The sequence below is a fragment of the Pristiophorus japonicus genome, chromosome 14 (assembly GCF_044704955.1).
Source record: "Pristiophorus japonicus isolate sPriJap1 chromosome 14, sPriJap1.hap1, whole genome shotgun sequence".
Classification (NCBI taxonomy): domain Eukaryota; kingdom Metazoa; phylum Chordata; class Chondrichthyes; family Pristiophoridae; genus Pristiophorus; species Pristiophorus japonicus.
Genome location: NC_091990.1, coordinates 63723479 through 63743037, shown reverse-complemented (window position 1 = coordinate 63743037; position 19559 = coordinate 63723479). Strand labels below are relative to the sequence as shown.

At 44.2% G+C, this 19559-nt stretch overlaps 1 protein-coding gene across 5 annotated transcripts in view; it reads right to left on the bottom strand.

Moving 5' to 3' along the window:
• LOC139279927 (adhesion G protein-coupled receptor B2-like) overlaps positions 1-19559 on the bottom strand; it is a 1236268-nt gene that overhangs the window by 104483 nt on the left and 1112226 nt on the right. For all 5 annotated transcript variants that reach the window (XM_070899255.1, XM_070899259.1, XM_070899256.1 and 2 more), the window contains 2 exons: positions 11257-11323; positions 10302-10387 (listed from right to left, as the gene is read on the bottom strand). In XM_070899255.1, coding sequence (XP_070755356.1) covers positions 10302-10387; positions 11257-11323 — 153 coding nt within the window. The remainder of the gene's footprint in view (positions 1-10301; positions 10388-11256; positions 11324-19559) is intronic.

The following is a 19559-nucleotide window of genomic DNA, read 5'->3' as shown; positions in this document are numbered from 1 at the left end:
GCTAGTGTCCATTAATATGTGAGATTCCTTACCCAGCTAGTCCCAATTAATGTGTGACATTCCTTACCCAGCTCGTGTCCATTAATGTGTGACATTCCTTACACAGCTGGTGTCCATTAATGTTGACATTCCTTACCCAGCTAGTGTCCATTAATGTGTGACATTCCTTACTCAGCTAGTCCCCATTAATGTGTGACATTCCTTACCCAGCTAGTCCCCATTAATGTGTGACATTCCTTACCCAGCTAGTCCCCATTAATGTGTGACATTCCTTACCCAGCTAGTCCCCATTAATGTGTGACATTCCTTACCCAGCTAGTGTCCATTAATGTGTGACATTCCTTTCCCAGCTAGTGTCCATTAATGTGTGACATTCCTTACCCAGCTAGTGTCCATTAATGTGTGACAGTCCTTACCCAGCTAGTGTCTATTAATGTGTGACATTCCTTACCCAGCTAGTGTCCATTAATGTGTGACATTCCTTACCCAGCTCGTCCCCATTAATGTGTGACATTCCTTACCCAGCTAGTCCCCATTAATGTGTGACATTCCTTACCCAGCTAGTCCCCATTAATGTGTGACATTCCTTATCCAGCTAGTCCCCATTAATGTGTGACATTCCTTACCCAGCTAGTCCCCATTAATGTGTGACATTCCTTACCCAGCTAGTGTCCATTAATGTGTGACATTCCTTACCCAGCTAGTCCCCATTAATGTGTGACATTTCTTACCCAGCTAGTGTCCATTAATGTGTGACAGTCCTTACCCAGCTCATCCCCATTAATGTGTGACATGCCTTACCCAGCTAGTGTCCATTAATGTGTGACATTCCTTACCCAGCTAGTCCCCATTAATGTCTGACATTCCTTACCCAGCTAGTCCCCATTAATGTGTGACATTCCTTACCCAGCTGGTCCCCATTAATGTGTGACATTCCTTACCCAGCTAGTGTCAATTAATGTGTGACATTCCTTACCCAGCTAGTCCCCATTCATGTGTGACATTCCTTACCCAGCTAGTGTCCATTAATGTGTGACATTCCTTACCCAGCCTGTCCTCATTAAAGTGTGACATTCTTTCCCCAGCTCGTCCCCATTAATGTGTGACATTCCTTACCCAGCTGGTCCCCATTAATGTGTGACATTCCTTACCTAACTAGTCCCCATTAATGTGTGACATTCCTTACCCAGCTCGTGTCCATTAATGTGTGACATTCCTTACCCAGCTAGTGTCCATTAATGTGTGACATTCCTTACCCAGCTAGTCCCTATTAATGTGTTACATTCCTTACCCAGCTCGTCCCCATTTATGTATGACATTCCTTACCCAGCTAGTCCCCATTAATATGTGACATTCCTTACTCAGCTAGTCCCCATTAATGTGTGACATTCCTTACCCAGCTACTGTCCATTAATGTGTGACATTTCTTACCCAGCTAGTCCCTATTAATGTGACATTCCTTACCTAGCTATTCCCCATTAATGTGTGACTTTCCTTACCCAGCAAGTGTCCATTAATGTGTGACATTCCTTTCCCAGCTAGTGTCCATCAATGTGTGACATTCCTTACCCAGCTGGTCCAGATTAATGTGTGACATTCCTTACCCAGCTAGTCCCCATTAATGTGTGACATTCCTTACTCAGCTAGTCCCCATTAATGTGTCACATTCCTTATCCAGCAAGTGTCCATTAATGTGTGACATTCCTTTCACAGCTAGTGTCCATCAATGTGTGACATTCCTTCCCCAGGCTAGGCCCTTTTAATGTGTGACATTCCTTACCCAGCAAGTGTCCATTAATGTGTGACATTCCTTTCCCAGCTAGTCTAGATTAATGTGTGACATTACTTACCCAGCTCGTGTCCATTAATGTGTGACATTCCTTTCCCAGCTAGTGTCCATCAATGTGTGACATTCCTTACCCAGCTCGTCCCTTTTAATGTGCCAGATTGCTTATTTGGCTGCTCATCTTTAATGTGTCACATCCCTTACCAAGCTTTGATGTTGGAATGACAAACATGATAACGGTTCACATCATGTGTGTGACTATGTTATCCTCTATATACTAGCAGGCTGTTAGTCAAAGAATCGCAACAGTAATTCTTCTTCTTTAACAGGACTTATTGGGCTTCCTGTTTGTTTAGCTGTTTAAGCCAGTGAATAAATGTTCCATTCAGATTTATAAGATTCCTATTTGATCCCTGATTTCAGCTGAAGAGCCCTGCATCTGGCCTCAGTGATCCATGGGATAGCAAAGGGGAGTCCTCAGCCATGGTTCCCACTTCTGACCGCTTTGCAGTCACTCCTGCTGGAGGTACACGTTGGTGAATGGGATGCGCACCGCAGGTGAACAATCTTACAACACTCAGATTGGCCAGCCTTGCGCGATATTTTGCCTTTTTTGACAGTAAAAGGTGTTCACCTAAATTGTCCAAAGTTGTGCACCGGTGGTTTTGAAATACCGCTGAAAAGCGGACCGCCGTCGTGCAGTGCCAAAAAAAGCGATACCACTTTAAATTCGCCTGTGCCCTGTGCGAAAAAAAACGCCTGAGGAAAGCCTGCGTTGCAGCCCCAGTATGAAGACCTGCAAAAAAGGTAAGTTAATGTTTTTATTTTTTAATTCTTTCGCAGTAATTACTTAGTTAAGGGTCTTGTAAATGTTTTGTGATTTTTTTTTTCTCGTATTTTTTTTTGAGTTTTCCCTCCTCCCAGGGTCTGTCTTTTTCGTGGTAATCGGCCTCGGACTAAAGTTGGCGAGGATCACAGTTTCCACTGCGAATCCTCGTGCAACGCCGATTTTGGGCGCATTTTGTTGCCAATTTTCTATCTTTAAAAAATAGTGGTATTTGTAACGGTATTTTTGGCGAAAAATGCCGAAAAAATATCGCTATTGCCAGAAGACCAATTTCTAGCCCTCAGTGTTGAGGCTCACAAGTAACAAATGGTCACTTGAGTGAGCTACAGCGGGTGGCCAGTACCCACGGAACTGAATCCACAGCATGGCAAAGTACTGTTGAGAGAGAATTGGTGAACATAGGGTAAAAACCATCAAAAATGCAACAGGGTTTTTGCCATCATCTGCAAATGTATTTTTATTCTTTGTTTTGGGGTGGGGGCCAGTTTATTTTGACTCTTGAAATTGTATTCAGAGATGGCAACTTGTCTGTGATGTTAATAGTTAATAGTTTTATGGGTTCTACTTTAATAGGATGATCAATACCACTTATTTCTCATCAACAGTTCATTCAATAAAAGGCCTAAGCACCATTCTATGGCTCATCCTAATGTTCAACCTTTCGTTAGACTTCCATAATTTATACTTTTAAAAACCATTGCAGATCTTTCCTCACAATGATATGCTTACTTATACATTTAATCATCTGCCAAGGGAACAGTCAGTGAATTAATAGTGCTTTTTGTTTGAAAAATGCATAATAGTTTCCACTGTTACAGCATGTCTGAATTGTGAATTTGGCAGATGCTGGCAGCACTTTACTTTCAATTAATCATTGCAACCCTTATTAATAACTTAACTAAATAGCGGCTGCCAAAAGCAAAGAATGTCAATAAAATAAGAGCATTCTGCACCTGAACTATCCACCTGCCTGACATCCATCCTAAATGTCTTTTATTTTAACTGCATGGAAAGTAAAAGGCTTTGTGAAAGGATTTTAAAATTTATTTTATACTGATGCTTGCTTCCCAAGCTCAAATAAATCAGATTCCTCTCTGTTCTGACGTTCAAGCTAGTTCTTCTAAAATATTGTTTCCAGTTTTGTGGTGACACTGACCAAATTTAATATTGTTCTGATCACAGAGGACAGAGGTAGAATACAAAACATTACAAATCTGACACAGAGGGTTCACTTTAGGTTGAACCTCTGTGATCCGGCACCCTCGGGACCTGGCCTGTGCCGGATCAGGGATTTTGCCGGATGAGGGGAGGTCACGTTAAATTGGATGGTACAGATATGAGCAAGGGGATATCGGGGCTGGCTAGCTTAGGGCTGGGAGTGCGGCAGAGAGATCGTGGGGTGAGGGCGGTGGATCGTGGGGTTAGGCCAGCGATTGCGGGAGTCGGCAGCGAAGAAGGACTTTAATTTGTTCATGTCGGAGCTGCCGGGAATGGTGCCGGACGAGGGGTGGTGCTGGATAAGAGAGTCCCAGATAAGGGAGGTTCAACCTGTACATATTTTTAGTGGTGCAAGGAACCCACTGATCACTGCAGAGATGATGTAACCTCAAACTGAAATCAACCAGATCAGCTAAAAGGATAATGGAAAAGAGGACTGTAGACAAATGTGAAAGGAATGAGAAAAGCTGTTTCAGTTATGTGAAGAGTCGGAGAACTCTCAAAGACTTTATTGGGCATTGAAATATGCTCAAGGACAGGTTACGAAGGACTTACGGGGTATGGCGGAAATATTAAATGAGTAATTTGCATCAATCTTCACTCTTGAAGATGATTCTCGACTGTTAGAATTTAATGATGATTTTAATCATAAAACTAATAATATTAACATAGATGAACATATTCTTTTAGATAGAATTAAGAACCTGAAAAAAGTTAGAGCAGCCAGACCAGATAATATCTGTCCGAGGGTCATCAGGGAGATGGGACACATGCTGTGTGAGCCCCTTGGCCGTACTTTTAATAGTTACTACACTCCCTTTCCTGTAGACTGGAATGAGGCTAAGGTAGTCCCCATTTTTAAAAAGCTATAGACCCATTAATTTGACATTGGTAATAAAAGATGCCTGAGGGAATCATTAGCGATGCAATATATGAATACTTAATGAAAGGAACATATTTGCTTGAAAAAAAGGAGCTTATAAAGTTGATTGTATTTTTTGAAGCTGTCACCAAGATGATAGATGAGGGAAGCCCAGCAGATATTGTCCACTTAGATTTCCACTTAGAATTAATAAGGTACTGCACAAGAGGCTTCTCTAAAAGATCCAAGTCTCTGGTATTAGTGATAATATATTGCGCTGGTTTGAGAACTGGCTGGATAGCCACAGGCAGAAAGTAGTTACAGGTGAATTTGGAGTTGTTTGGAGATCGGTCACTAATGGTGTCCCGCAGGGATCGGTGTTGGGACTGTTGCTCTTTACTATTTTTATTATTTAGGTGCTGGGGGCACAATCTGCAAATTTGCAGATGATACTAACATTTGTGTGAGTGTTAGGATTCTAGATGGAGTTCTACTGCATCAGGCAGATGTTGATGAGTTGAGAGATTGGTATTGTGACCAGCAAATGCTATTTAATTTGGAAAAGTGCAGTGTTATGCATGTGGGCAGGGTGAATGTTGAACATACATACAGCCTTCAGAGAATAGCATTAAAGCAGGCAGAGACCAAAATAGAGATCTGGGCATTCTAGTGCATAGATGGAAACATAGAAACATAGAAAATAGGTGCAGGAGTAGGCCATTCGGCCCTTCTAGCCTGCACCGCCATTCAATGAGCTCATGGCTGAACATGCAACTTCAGTACCCCATTCCTGCTTTCTCACCATACCCCTTGATCCCCTTAGTAGTAAGGACTACATCTAACTCTTTTTTTAATATATTTAGTGAATTGGCCTCAACAACTTTCTGTGGTAAAGAATTCCACAGGTTCACCACTCTCTGGGTGAAGAAGTTCCTCCTCATCTCGGTCCTAAATGGCTTACCCCTTATCCTTAGACTGTGACCCCTGGTTCTGGACTTCCCCAACATTGGGAACATTCTTCCTGCATCTAACCTGTCTAACCCCGTCAGAATTTTAAACGTTTCTATGAGGTCCCCTCTCATTCTTCTGAACTCCAGTGAATACAAGCCCAGTTGATCCAGTCTTTCTTGATAAGTCAGTCCCACCATCCCGGGAATCAGTCTGGTGAACCTTCGCTGCACTCCCTCAATAGCAAGAATGTCCTTCCTCAGGTTAGGAGACCAAAACTGTACACAATACTCCAGGTGTGGCCTCACCAATGCCCTGTACAACTGTAGCAACACCTCCCTGCCCCTGTACTCAAATCCCCTCGCTATGAAGGCCAACATGCCATTTGCTTTCTTAACCGCCTGCTGTACCTGCATGCCAACCTTCAATGACTGATGTACCATGACACCCAGGTCTCGTTGCATCTCCCCTTTTCCTAATCTGTCACCATTCAGATAATAGTCTGTCTCTCTGTTTTTACCACCAAAGTGGATAACCTCACATTTATTGGTTTGGTCTCCTCACATGGTGGGTCATATTGAGGCTTTGGGAAGGGTGCCCAGGAGTGCCTCTAGACTAATTCCCAGTATAAAGCATCTTAGTTATCACGATAAGCTGAAAGAGCTGGGACTACAATTTAGAGAAACATAGACTTAGGGGTGATCTGATCAAGGTTTATAATATGATGCAGGGAATCGATTGTGTTCCAGTTGACAGTTCAATATTCCAATTAAATAGGTTAGGTAGGACCAGGAGTTAGATGTCAGGAGGTGGTTCCTTTCCCAGAGAATAGTGGACTTCTGCAACAGGCTGCCGGATGGGCGTTGGGCGCTGATTTGCTGAATTCCTTGAAGTGAGAGCTGGACCTGTTTCTGGCTGGGGCGAAGATCACCTTGTCCAAAAGGTAGGTGCTGTAGGGAAATATCAGGGTGAGAGTGATATGTTGGACTAGTTTTAATTGCCATGGTGGGGGGGCAAGAGAGGAATTTCCCAGATTATTCCCCCCAAATTGGCCTGGGTTTTTACCTGGTTTTTCAGCGCTCCCAGAAGATCACATGGTTTCGGGTGGGGTGGAGAGTTTATATACAGTGATACACAAGGTATCGCAATTGTGTGGGACAGGCTGGATGGACCCCCAGAGGGTCTTTATCTGTCTGTCATTGTTTGTATGTGCTTAAGGAGGAAATGGAAAGTGTATGACTCATAGCGGGTGAAACTCAGCTTGGAAGGTAAAACAAAACGGGCGATAGTAGATGTGGAAAAGAAAATGAGGCGGAGTAAAAAACGGGCTACCAAGTTGCTATCACCCGTTTTCCGCTGCCGCCAAAGACAAATTTCACCCCCACAGAATCGACATCACAGAGGGAGGCCATCAGAGCTGGTGCAAGCTCCACACCTGACATAATAGGGCCGAAATTTACCATTGCCGGGTCGCACCTTCCGCTCCTTAAGTGTTTATTCTGATGCTTCGGATGAGGTTGCCTCTTTCGGTAAATTCAGCTCATTGTTGTTTTTCTTAAAAAACGGACCAGAAGGCGGTTATAATGGGGGTGGAAGTGGAGCGGTGAACACTGCAGAGGGGCAGAGGTGGAGGTGTGATGGAGTCTCCGCCGCTGCGGAGATGACGTCATGGCACGTGTGCGTCACCACACTCTCCCCTTCACTTAAAAGGGAGAGCCTTCGGCATTTTGAAACTTCGGTCCACTGGGCCACCAGGGATGGTTTCGGCCGGGCCAGCGGTCTGGCATCCAAGAGGGGGTTCCAGCCTGCCTGTTGGTGGCCCGGCCGGGGGCATAACTGTCCGCCCGACCTGATAGTCAGCCGACAAAAAAAAATATGACGGCTGCGGCAGTGTGCCCTCCCCTTGAAGGGCTGCCGGACTGCCATGGCTCACAGACTGAAAGCAAGGCGCACCGACAGAAAAAGCTGTCAGGGGTTGATTAATGATTTTTGGAGGTAAATTTCGCAGGAGGTGCGATGGAGATGTGTGAGATCGGCAGTGCACCCTTTGATGACGCACTTAAGACGCTCAGCGGCAGCGAGGGCAGACATGGGAACCACCAGAAAAATCTCCGAGCTGAATTTCACTGGCGGCTTCCATTGGGCCGGAATTTAGCCGCCGCTCGAATCTACCGTCTGGCTGTCGCTTTCTGGCAGTAAGAGGCCTTTTTGGGAGTTGAATTTCAGCCCCAACTACTCTAAACTAATTTCCCTGCCATTCTCTGACCTGTACATTCCCAAAGTAAACTTCCACTATTCAGTTCAGGGAAATTCTTTGACTTCTAGCAACTGAAGAATGCCAGACACGTTCCTTAACACTCTTTTTGATTGGTTTTGTTCTATGTGGCTTGGTTCATGATTTGCTGATACCTAATTATAATGATGTGTTGAGACTGCATTGTTAGTTTGTTAAATTAGGAATTAGTCTCGCTTTCTTCTTCAATGTTTTGATTGATGCAGCATTCGCCGTGCTCATTCTGTAAAATCACAACTTAAGGGGCCCAAGTTTCCACATGATTCGCGCCTGATTTTTAGGAGCAACTGGTGGAGAACGGACTATTTTAGAAATTGCAATTCTCCATATTTTTTTTTCTGCAGTTCTAGTCAGGTAGAACAGTTCTAGTTTAGAACAGAATTTTTTCTTCAAAAGGGGGCGTGTCCGGCCACTGACGCCTGATTTGAAAGTTTCCACAGTGAAAACGTACTCCAAACTAAAGTAGAATGGAGCCAGTGAAGATTTTTGTAGAACTGAAAAAACCTGTTCTACACATTAAAAAATCAGGCGCAGGTTACAAATTAGGCGTCCAGAACTAGGTGGGGGGGAGGGGGGGGGAAGGGAACTCATTAAATTCGACAATAAATCCTTATTTATACTTCTACAAATATTATACAAATAAATCCAACCTGAATAAACATTTATAAGCCAAGAAAAGATTAAATAAACCATCTTCCTACCTGTGTGAAAGTGCTTCAGCCAGGGAGAATGCTGCAGCCGTTCGTGCCGCTGAGCGGGAGGGGGAGAGAGAGAGAGAGAGGGAGGGAGAGGGAGAGAGAGAGGGGGGTGGGGGGGGAGAGAGGGGAGGGAGGGAGAGAGAGAGGGGGAGGGAGAGAGAGAGGGGGAGGGAGAGAGAGAGGGGGAGGGAGGGAGAGAGAGGGGGAGGGAGGGAGAGAGAGAGAGCGGGGGGGGGAGAGAGAGCGGGGGAGGGGGAGAGAGAGCGGGAGGGGGGGAGAGAGAGGGGGGGGAGAGAGAGGGGGGGGTCGGGTCAGTCGGGGGGGGAGCAGGTGTCGGGTCTCAGGTCGGGTCGGGGCGGGGAGCGGCTGTTGGGTCGGGGGGGGGGGTGGGGGGAGCGGGTGTCGGGTCTCGGGGCGGGAGAGCGGGTGTCGGGTCGGGGCGGGGGGGGTGGGGGGAAGCGGGTGTCGGGTCAGGTCTGGTCGGCGGGGGGGGGGAGCGAGTGTCGGGTCTGGTCGGGCGGGGAGCAGGAGCTGGCCGTGGGAGGAGCCTCATTCACGCAGCCCCAGTGAGGCCATTCAGCCAGGGCTAGGGGCTGCGTGCTTCGGGCCCCTCCCACACAGTTCGACGCCTGGAGCTACTGCACTTGCGTGCCCACTGTAGCGCGCATGTGCAGAGGTCCCGGCACTGTTTTCAGCGCCGGGACCTGGCTCCGCGCCCCCCACAGCTCGTGCTGGCTGCACCGAGGGCCAGAGGACCTGTAAGTAGGTGGAGAATACCGAGGATTTTTTTAGGCGCCGTTTTAGGCGCGAAAAACGGGCGCCCAGCTCGGAGGGGCGCCCATTTTTTTTCTTGTGAAAACTTGGGCCCAAAGTGTGAAGAAGTTATGCTGTGTTTCCTCTGGTCTCTTTTTAAATGCCTTTATGATTTTGCTAATAGTGAACATATATTCCTGCTACGTTACGCTGTTATTAACATATCACCAGCAGAGGAAATCTATTTCCATGTGGTTTCTGCATAAACAATTTGCCTGGGTGCTAGAACTTGCATGATGCTTCCAGTCTCCATGGTAACAATTCCAAGGTCAGTAACATACGTCACACTGCAGGCGGTTATATCTCACCATGACTGTACTCTGTATGGCAGTCTGCATCTTGTCATGTTGACAGCATTTATCTGCATTGCTCTCTGCTGGGTGAAAGTCAGTGGTGACTTCCAGTAAGTTATTTACCCTGAAACCACCATAGCACAATTTTACTGCCATACATAGTGAAGAATGTGTGCAGTTCAAAATGGTAAGTTAGCTGAGCTTGTGAAACCTGAAAATGCAGGGATCTGACTAAATATTTTGGCATCCTGAGACTAGTGGGGCTTTTATAAATTTTGAGCCATTATCGGTTACTCTGGATTAAGGTAATTGGGTATTAAAATTACTCCTGAAATTAGACATGTTACAATTGAATGTTGAGAAATTCCCATCCAATGGAATTTAAAAAAGGGAAAAATAAACTTTCCAGGCAGTAAAAGGGTAACTGACAGTGCAGGATAGTGGACACTTCAAATGTGATATTCAATCATTACAAAAAAATCTGCAAACTAAACAAAATAAATTTTTATCACATTACAGAAGAAGCAAAAAGTCAATACCTACCCTGCTCTCTGCTTTTTGGACTTATCTGAAATTCCGTCCTGGGACATGAGTTTGTTGAATACTATGATCCCAATGAGCATGTTTACCTTGTGAAGGAAAGCCAAGAGTTACTAAGGACTCAATGCTCAGCAGCCAGTTCTGACCAAGCAGCAGTTTGCACAATTGTATGAAGGTGAAGCCTACATTTTCTCTAAGGAACCAAAAATCTAAGTTCATACAGGCAAAACAAAACACTGGTCTGTGCTAATTGAAGGTTACAGGAACATCTTATTGTGTTACTGAGAATTCTCAGTGTGTAATGTATTGTGAGAATTAAGGTTGAGCTTCTTAAGTGGTCATTAGAGAGATTTCATAGATGCTGGTTATATGTAAGAAGTTGGTGGTTGAAAGGTCAGCTACTTTGGATCTAGTTGGCAAAATAATATAATCAAGCTGTCAAGCTTGCATAGTCAAAATATTTGTCCACATGTCAATACATTTTTTTTAAATCAGCCAGTTCTACAATATCCCCATGATGGTCTGATGATTTCCTTTGGTTGCTCTGTGTAGCGACATCCCAAAGAACTGCTGGTAAATTTCCTCTGGTCAGTGTTTCTGGCAAAATTGTAACCTGTTCTTTTTCAACATATTAATGGTTTTGTTGGAAATGCTGAACAGAGGACATTTTCCTGCACTTGTTTAGGATTTATTACAAAAAACAATCAAACTAACACATACCCATTAGTGTATACATGAACACAGAAAAGCTAACAGCTAATATTGGCCAGAAAACAGAATCTGAAAATTACTAACTTGTTCCCATGATTTCAAAATGGTGTAATTACAAAGCACAAGATTCTGTATCCGATTCCCATGACTTACTGCATCCATCAGTGTAAAGCTATTAATATGTAGTTAGATATTTTCCCACGTATTACATTTCATGTTACATGCAGCATTAAAAAGTAAGGTTTACCAATACAATGATTGCAGCTGGTCCAACAAATGCATAAAGGAGGCCTCCTTCCAAGGACAGCCAGCAGCTGCAAGCAAGAAAAAACAGTTATTCATTTTCAGAGGGGCACACTTGTCTTCAGTATAACAGCATAAATGGTGCTTTGTTGAGCTATGAGGAGGGATATGATGGATTATCGCCAGCTTTCCTTCTTTCTCTCCATTAGGGGCATTGTTTTCTGCTTTGTACTGACCTCCATTGATTCCCACTCCCCAAGAAGGTCAACTCAAAATCATCGCCTTTATCTAAGATCAGGATCAGGAATTCACTACAGGTGTGGAAGTGAATTGTGGGAAGGAATCATTCCTCAACTGTATTATTTATCATTTGGTCACATTCAGCACAATAGAAAAACAAAGAAAAAACCTAGGAACAGGAGTAAGCCATTCAACCCCTCCAACCTGTTCCACCCTTCAATTAGACCTGGCTGATCTGTACTTCAACAATTTCACTCACCGTTGATCCATAGCCTTTGATACTATTGCTTAATAAAAATCTGTCAATCTCATTCTTGAAAATTTCAATTCACCTAGCTTCCACAGCTTTTTTGGGTTCTCCAAAATGCAGGGGTTTGGGTGGCCAAAGGCATTTCTATTGCATGCAGGAAAGGAGGAGCACAGTTAAGAGTTGGAAGAGCAAAGGGTTTGTGCTGGGGCGTAAAGCTGGAAAAGACTGCCAGGCCAAAATGGGGTTTGAAGATAAAGGCGATGATTTTGAGTTGACCTTCTTGGGGAATGGGAACCAATGGAGGTCGGTGAGTACAAGCATAATGGGTGTGTGGAATAGCATGTGGGCCTCAGAGTTCTGAACGCTTGTGCCAGCTGCAGGAAGAATGCTGAAGAAGTCAAGCTTTGAAGTGACAAAGGCATAGATAGATAAGTGTCTCATTGGCACAGCAGCGGGAGCGGGAGATCGAGAAGCCCATAAAAAGGGCGGAGTTCGGGAGGAGCCACAGCAGCGGGAGATCGAGAGTCCGAAAGTAAAACAAGGAAGTAAAAAGAAATCTAAGTGTGACGTCACAGCCAAGCGGGTAAATGATTGGCTGGTGGGTTGGTGAGTATTTTATTTATTTCTTTAACTTTTCTTATCAATAGGAAACCTTTGGCATTGTTGCCAAATTAAATTAATTTAAGGGTTAAGTCATGGCAGGAGAGCCCAGACCCATGTCATGCTCCTCCTGTGCTATGTGGGAAATCAGGAACAGTTCCACTACTATATATGCGGGAAGTGTATCCAGCTGCAGCTCCTGTCAGACTGCATTGAGGCACTGGAGCTGCGCGTGGATTCACTCTGGAGCATCCGCGATGCTGAGGATGTCATGAACAGCACGTTTAGTGAGTTGGTCACACCGCAGGTAAAGGTTACAAAGGCAAATAGGGAATGCGTGACTATCAGGCAGAGCAGGAGTAGGAAGATAGTGCAGGGGTCCCCTGTGGTCATTTCCCTCCAAAACAGATATACCATTTTTGATACTGTTGGTGGAGATGACTCATTAGGGGAAGGCAGCAGCAGCCAAGTTAATGGCACCATGGGTGGCTCTGCTGCACAGGAGGGGAGGAAAAAGAGTGGGAGACCTATAGTGATAGGGGATTCTATTGTAAGGGGAATAGATAGGCGTTTCTGCGGCCGCAATCAAGACTCCAGGATGGTATGTTGCCTCCCTGGTCCAAGGGGCAAGGATGTCTCAGAGCGGCTGCAGGGCATTCTGGAGGGGTAGGGTGAACAGCCAGTTGTCGTGGTGCATATAGGTACCAACGATATAGGTAAAAAACGGGATGAGGTCCTACAAGCTGAATTTAGGGAGCTAGGAGTTAAATTAAAAAGTAGGACCTCAAAGATAGTATTATCAGGATTGCTACCAGTGCCACGTGCTAGTCAGAGTAGAAATAGCAGGATAGTTAGGACGTGGCTTGAGGAGTGGTGCATAAGGGAGGGATTCAAATTCCTGGGACATTGGAACCGGTTCTGGGGGAGATGGGACCAGTACAAACCAGATGGTCTGCACCTGGGCAGGACCGGAACCGATGTCCTAGGGGTAGTATTTGCTAGTGCTGTTGGGGGGGGGTTTAAACTAATATGGCAGGGGGATGTGAATCTATGCAGGGAGACAGAGGGAAGTAAAATGGGGGCAGAAGCAAAAGGTAAAACAGAGATAAAGAAAAGTGGAGGGCAGAGAAATCAAAGGCAAAAATCAAAAAGGGCCATATTACAGCATAATTCTAAAAGGACAAAGAATGTTAAAAAAAACAAGCCTGAAGGCTCTGTGTCTCAATGCGAGGAGCATTCGTAATAAGGTGGATGAATTAACTGCGCAGCGAGCTGTTAACGAATATGATGTAATTGGGATTGCGGAGACATGGCTCCAGGGTGACCAAGGCTGGGAACTCAACATCCGGGGTATTCAATATTCAGGAAGGATAGACAGAAAGGAAAAGGAGGTGGGGTAGCATTGCTGGTTAAAGAGATTAACGCAATAGTAAGGAAGGACATTAGCTTGGATGATGTGGAATTTGTATGGGTAGAGTTGCGGAACACCAAAGGGCAGAAAACGCCAGTGGGAGTTGTGTACAGACCACCAAACAGTGGTCGTGAGGTTGGGGATGGCATCAAACAAGAAATTAGGGATGCGTGCAATAAAGGTATCGCAGTTATCACAGGTGACTTTAATCTATATATACATTGGGCTAATCAAACTGGTAGCAATACAGTGGAGGAGGATTTCCTGGAGTGTATAAGGGATGGTTTTCTAGACCAATATGTCGAGGAACCAACTAGAGAGCTGGCCATCCTAGACAGGGTGATGTGTAATGAGAGAGGATTAATTAGCAATCTTGTTGTGCGAGGCCCCTTGGGGAAGAGTGACCATAATATGGTAGAATTCTTCACTAAGATGGGGAGTGACACAATTAATTCAGAGACTAGGGTCCTGAACTTAAGGAAAAGTAACTTCGATGGTATGAGACGTGAATTGGCTAGGATAGACTGGCGAATGATACTTAAAGGGTTGACGGTGGATAGGCAATGGCAGACATTTAAAGATCGCATGGATGAACTTCAATAATTATACATCTCTGTCTGGTGTAAAAATAAAACAAGGAAGGTAGCTCAACCGTGGCTAACAAGGGAAATTAGGGATGGTGTTAAATCCAAGGAAGGGGCATATAAATTGTCCAGAAAAAGCAGCAAACCTGAAGACTGGGAGAAATTTAGAATTCAGCAGAGGAGGACAAAGGGTTTAATTAGGAAAGGGAAAATAGAGTATGAGAGTAAGCTTGCAGGGAACATAAAAATTGACTGCAAAAGCTTCTATAGATATGTGAAGAGAAAAAGATTAGTGAAGACAAATGTAGGTCCCTTGCAGTCAGAATCAGGTGAAATTATAATGGGGAACAAAGAAATGGCAGACCAATTGAACAAATACTTTGGTTCTGTCTTCACTAAGGAAGACACAAATAACCTTCCGGAAATATTAAGGGACCGAGGGTCTAGCGAGAAGGAGGAACTGAAGAAAATCCTTATTCGTCAGGAAATTGTGTCAGGGAAATTGATGGGATTGAAGGCTGATAAATCCCCAGAGCCTGATAGTCTGCATCCCAGAGTACTTAAGGAAGTGGCCTTAGAAATAGTGGATGCATTTGTGGTCATTTTCTAACATTTTATAGACTCTGGATCAGTTCCTAGGATTGGAGGGTAGCGAATGTAACCCCACTTTTTAAAAAAGGAGGGAGAAAGGAAACAGGGAATTACAGACCAGTTAGCCTGACATCGGTAGTGGGGAAAATGTTGGAATCAATTATTAAAGTAAAAGCAGCGCATTTGGAAAGCAGCGATAGGATCGGTCCAAGTCAGCATGGATTTATGAAAGGGAAATCATGCTTGACAAATCTTCTAGAATTTTTTGAGGATGTAACTAGTAGAGTGGACAAGGGAGAGCCAGTGAATGTGGTGTATTTGGACTTTCAAAAGGCTTTTGACAAGGTCCCACTCAAGAGATTAGTTTGCAAAATTAAAGCACATGGTATTGGGGGTAATGTATTGATGTGGATAGAGAACTGGTTGGCAGACTGGAAGCAAAGAGTAGGAATAAACGGGTCCTTTTCAGAATGGCAGGCAGTGCCTAGTGGGGTACAGCAAGGCTCAGTGCTGGGACCCCATCTATTTAAAATATACATTAATGATTTGAACGAATTGAATGTATTATCTCCAAGTTTGCAGATGACACTAAGCTGGGTGGCAGTGTGAGCTGTGAGGAGGATGCTAACAGTCTGCAGGGTGACTTGGACAGGTTAGGTGAGTGGGCAAATGCATGGCAGGTGGAGTATAATGTAGATAAATGTGTAGTTATCCACTTTGGTGGCAAAAATAGGAAGGCAGAATATTATCTGAATGATGACAGATTTGGAAAAGGGGAGGTGCAACGAGACCTGGGAGTCATGGTACATCAGTCACTGAAAGTTGGCATGCATGTACGGCAGGCGGTGAAGGCGGCAAATGGCATGTTGACCTTCATAGCAAGAGGATTTGAGTATAAGAGCAGGGAAGTCTTACTGCAGTTGTACAAGGCCTTGGTGAGGCCACACCTTGAATATTGTGTTCAGTTTTGGTCTCCTAATCTGAGGAAGGACATTCTTGCTATTGAGGGAGTGCAGCGAAGGTTTACCAGACTGATTCCCGGGATGGCAGGACTGACATATGAAGAAAGACTGGATCAACTCGGCTTATATTCACTGTAATTTAGAAGAATGAGAGGGGATCTCATAGAATCATAAAATTCTGACAAGATTGGACAGGTTAGATGCAGGAAGAATGTTCCCGATGTTGGGGAAGTCCAGAACCAGGGGTCACAGTCTAAGGATAAGGGGTATACCATTTAGGACTGAGATGAGGAGAAACTTCTTCACTCAAGAGAATTGTGAACCTGTGGAATTCTCTACCACAGAAAGTTGTTGAGGGCAGTTCGTTAGATATATTCAAAAGGGAGTTAGATGTGGCCCTTACGGATAAAGGGATCAAAGGATATGGAAAGAAAGCAGGAATGGGGTACTGAAGTTGCATGATCATATTGAATGGTGGTGCAGGCTAGAAGGGCCGAATGGCCTGCTCCTGCACCTATTTTCTATGTTTCTATGTATATGGAAACCGATCTTATGTTTATTAAATGATAAACTTAATATTGACAGTATAGTAACATAGGCATTGGAGCCTCTATATGCAGCACCTTGGAGTAGTTGTAGATGGGTGTGCAGCTGAAATTATTTCATTTGCTGAATTCCTCATATCAGCCATCGCCGTGCCACCATGGGGAAGTGGTGAGAATAATCCAGGCACTGCCCGAAAGCGAGGGAGCATCACTCTATGCACCTCTTGTACATCTGCTGGTAGCCAGTTTTAGAGCAGCCTTGGTGGATGTGTCTGGGTCGGGTTCCCACTTATCTCTGGGAGACCCAAGAAAGCGAACGAGAAGAAAGTATCTTAAAAAAGAGGTACTCTCAGCCTGAGTCTCTTTCAGTCTTTTCTCTTGTCCATCAGATGATGCTGGTGAACAGCAGGTTGTGAGCAGGGAAGGAGCCTAAACTTAACAATAACATTTAAGGTTCTTATTTAAGATTTTGAACTTTTGAAAATGCATTTAATTCGGGCCCTTTATTTGTGAGGATTGATACATCCTCTCTGTAATTTAGGACAAAGACCTTGTTTAACAAGGTTTGGCAATGATTAATGGCCAGCAAGGATACCTGATTACATTTCAACAAAATTGAGTAAAATTCTTTATTTTCTAAAATGTAAAAGATTTGCTGCACTTCAAAGACGGAGATTCACCATCTTTAAAAAAAAAACAGCTACAAAGAAATATATTAACTTATTAATACACTTTTTTTCAGCAACACTAGACACATTGTCATTAACCCTGGGGTGTTTCAGTGATTGTGTCATTTCAAGTCTGTGTGTTAATTGAGGCCCTCATGCTGTTAGACTCAGTAATTCCTCCACTGATGATGTTATCATAAATCAGGTCATTGTGCCGTGACAAGAAATGCACTGTGTTACAATGCCACCTTCACAGTGAGTACAACCGATTCAGAGCACACGTTCCCAAACTTGGGAGACGGAGAAAATAACATCTACAAGTGTCTACTGCTGAAGGCATTTTAGTAAAAGGTGGACAGTGCTACATACTAATGATGTGAAGTGGACTGAGTAAAAGTGTCAGAGCAGTGCCCTTTCTATGTTGGCAACTGGTGAGTGGGGCAGATGGAAAGACTCCTTTACAATGAGAGATTTTATTGATGAAAACCAAGAAAGGAAGTGGGAGGCTTCCTGTTTAAAAAGGGGTCTCAGTGCAGAGCCTTTTATAAGCTCGCTTATAGTAAGACACACTCTTCAACTGAGGTTCTGTGGGAAGGCTGCCTTGGAGGCTTGCGATGGGAAAGCACTATCCTTAAAAGGAATTCTGCTGGGCAGAAAAGTCTCTTTCAAAGGGATTGGTGAGGCACTTTTTAAAGGAGGCACTGGATTGGAGAACTTCACCATTAAAAGGAAGCCTAATGGTGAGACACAATCTAAAAGGAGTCCTGAATGGGAGACTTACCTTTTTAAAATGGGTCCAGGTGAGGTGAACCCCCCTATTCCCACATACCATTTATGATTCTGATAATCATGATACTGTATATTGAGCAATCAAACACTTCTTTTCCATTTTGCTAAGTTTTCTTTATTTGGAATTTTGTTGCCATCATCATTAAGAAGCATTATTAGGGAAATCAGGTAGCTGCCTCCTTCAGCTGGGACTGTTTGTGAGCATGTGCAAGATCACTCAACATGCCTGTGTTCTGAAGAGTGTGGCTGAAAGTCCTTGTGATGGACACAGGATTGACCTGTTAACCAAAGGGAACCAGAAACCATTTCCTGTATTATTTAATGCCTTACGCACATTGCTTCCTTTATGCGTGATGATGTAATTTACACGTTGTAATATAGGCACCTGTGAGGATGCTCACAGGTTTGTAGAGCTGTTGTTGTTCCACCGTTACGCTCGCGGCCTTCCGTGAGAGATGGGCACCGGAGGGACTGGAGTGCATTATTACCCCCGGCAACCAAATTTTAATTTGATTTTATATATTTTAAAGTTTAATTTGTTTTAATTGCCGGGTTTTTAGTGTTCCCCTCCCCTTTTATAGGGGGCACTTGTAAAATATATGGTTTTAATGCCCCCCCAAAAAAATCACAAAAAAACCCACAAAAAAACAAAACAAAAAAAATATTTAAAAAAATAAAGGGGCAGTTAAAAGTGTCTGGAGTGTCCCCCAGATCGGGGGGCACTTGATCTAGTGTTTATTTTGTTCCCCCCCCCCCAAAAGAGTTGTAGAGCTGTTGTTGTTCCACCGGTACACTCGCGGCCTTCCATGAGAGGTGGGCACCGGAGGGACTGGAGTGCATTATTAGCCCCGGCAACCAAATTTTAATTTGATTTTATATGTTTTAAAGTTTAATTTGTTTTAATTGCCAGTTTTAGTGTCCCCCTCCCCTTTTATCGGGGGCACTTGTAAAATATATGTTTTTAATGCCCAAAAAAACCCAAAAAAACAAAAAAAATTTAAAAAGAGGGCAGTTAAAAGTATCTGGAGTGTCCCCCAGATCGGGGGGGGGGGGGCACTTGATCTAATGTTTATTTTGTCCCCCCCAAAAAGAGTTGTAGAGCTGTTGTAGTGGTGTTCACAAGACTCAATAAAACCCCAGTCTGTTGGGTCTAGGTCAACCAGGATGAGGTATGCAGTTGTGAGCCTAGTGGATGAACTGGTAATGTGTAGGCTGAACGAGCTGGGACAACACTTTAGAGAAACATAGACTTAGGGGTGATCTGATCAAGGTTTATACGATGATGCAGGGAATAGATTGTGTTCCAGTTGACAGTTTAATATTCCAATTAAATAGGTTAGGTAGGACCAGGGGTTAGATGTCAGGAGTTGGTTCCTTTCCCAGAGAATAGTGGACTTCTGCAACAGGCTGCCGGATGGGCGCTGGGTGCTGATTCGCTGAATTCCTTGAAGTGAGAGCTGGACCTGTTTCTGGCTGGGGCGAAGATCACCTTGTACAACAGGTAGGTACTGCAGGGAATTATCAGGGTGAGAGTGATATGTTGGACTAGTTTTAATTGCCATGGGAGGGCGGGGGGGCAAGAGAGGAATTTCCCAGATTATTCCCCCAAGTTTGCCTGGGTTTTTACCTGGTTTTTCAGCGCTCCCAGAAGATCACATGGTTTCGGG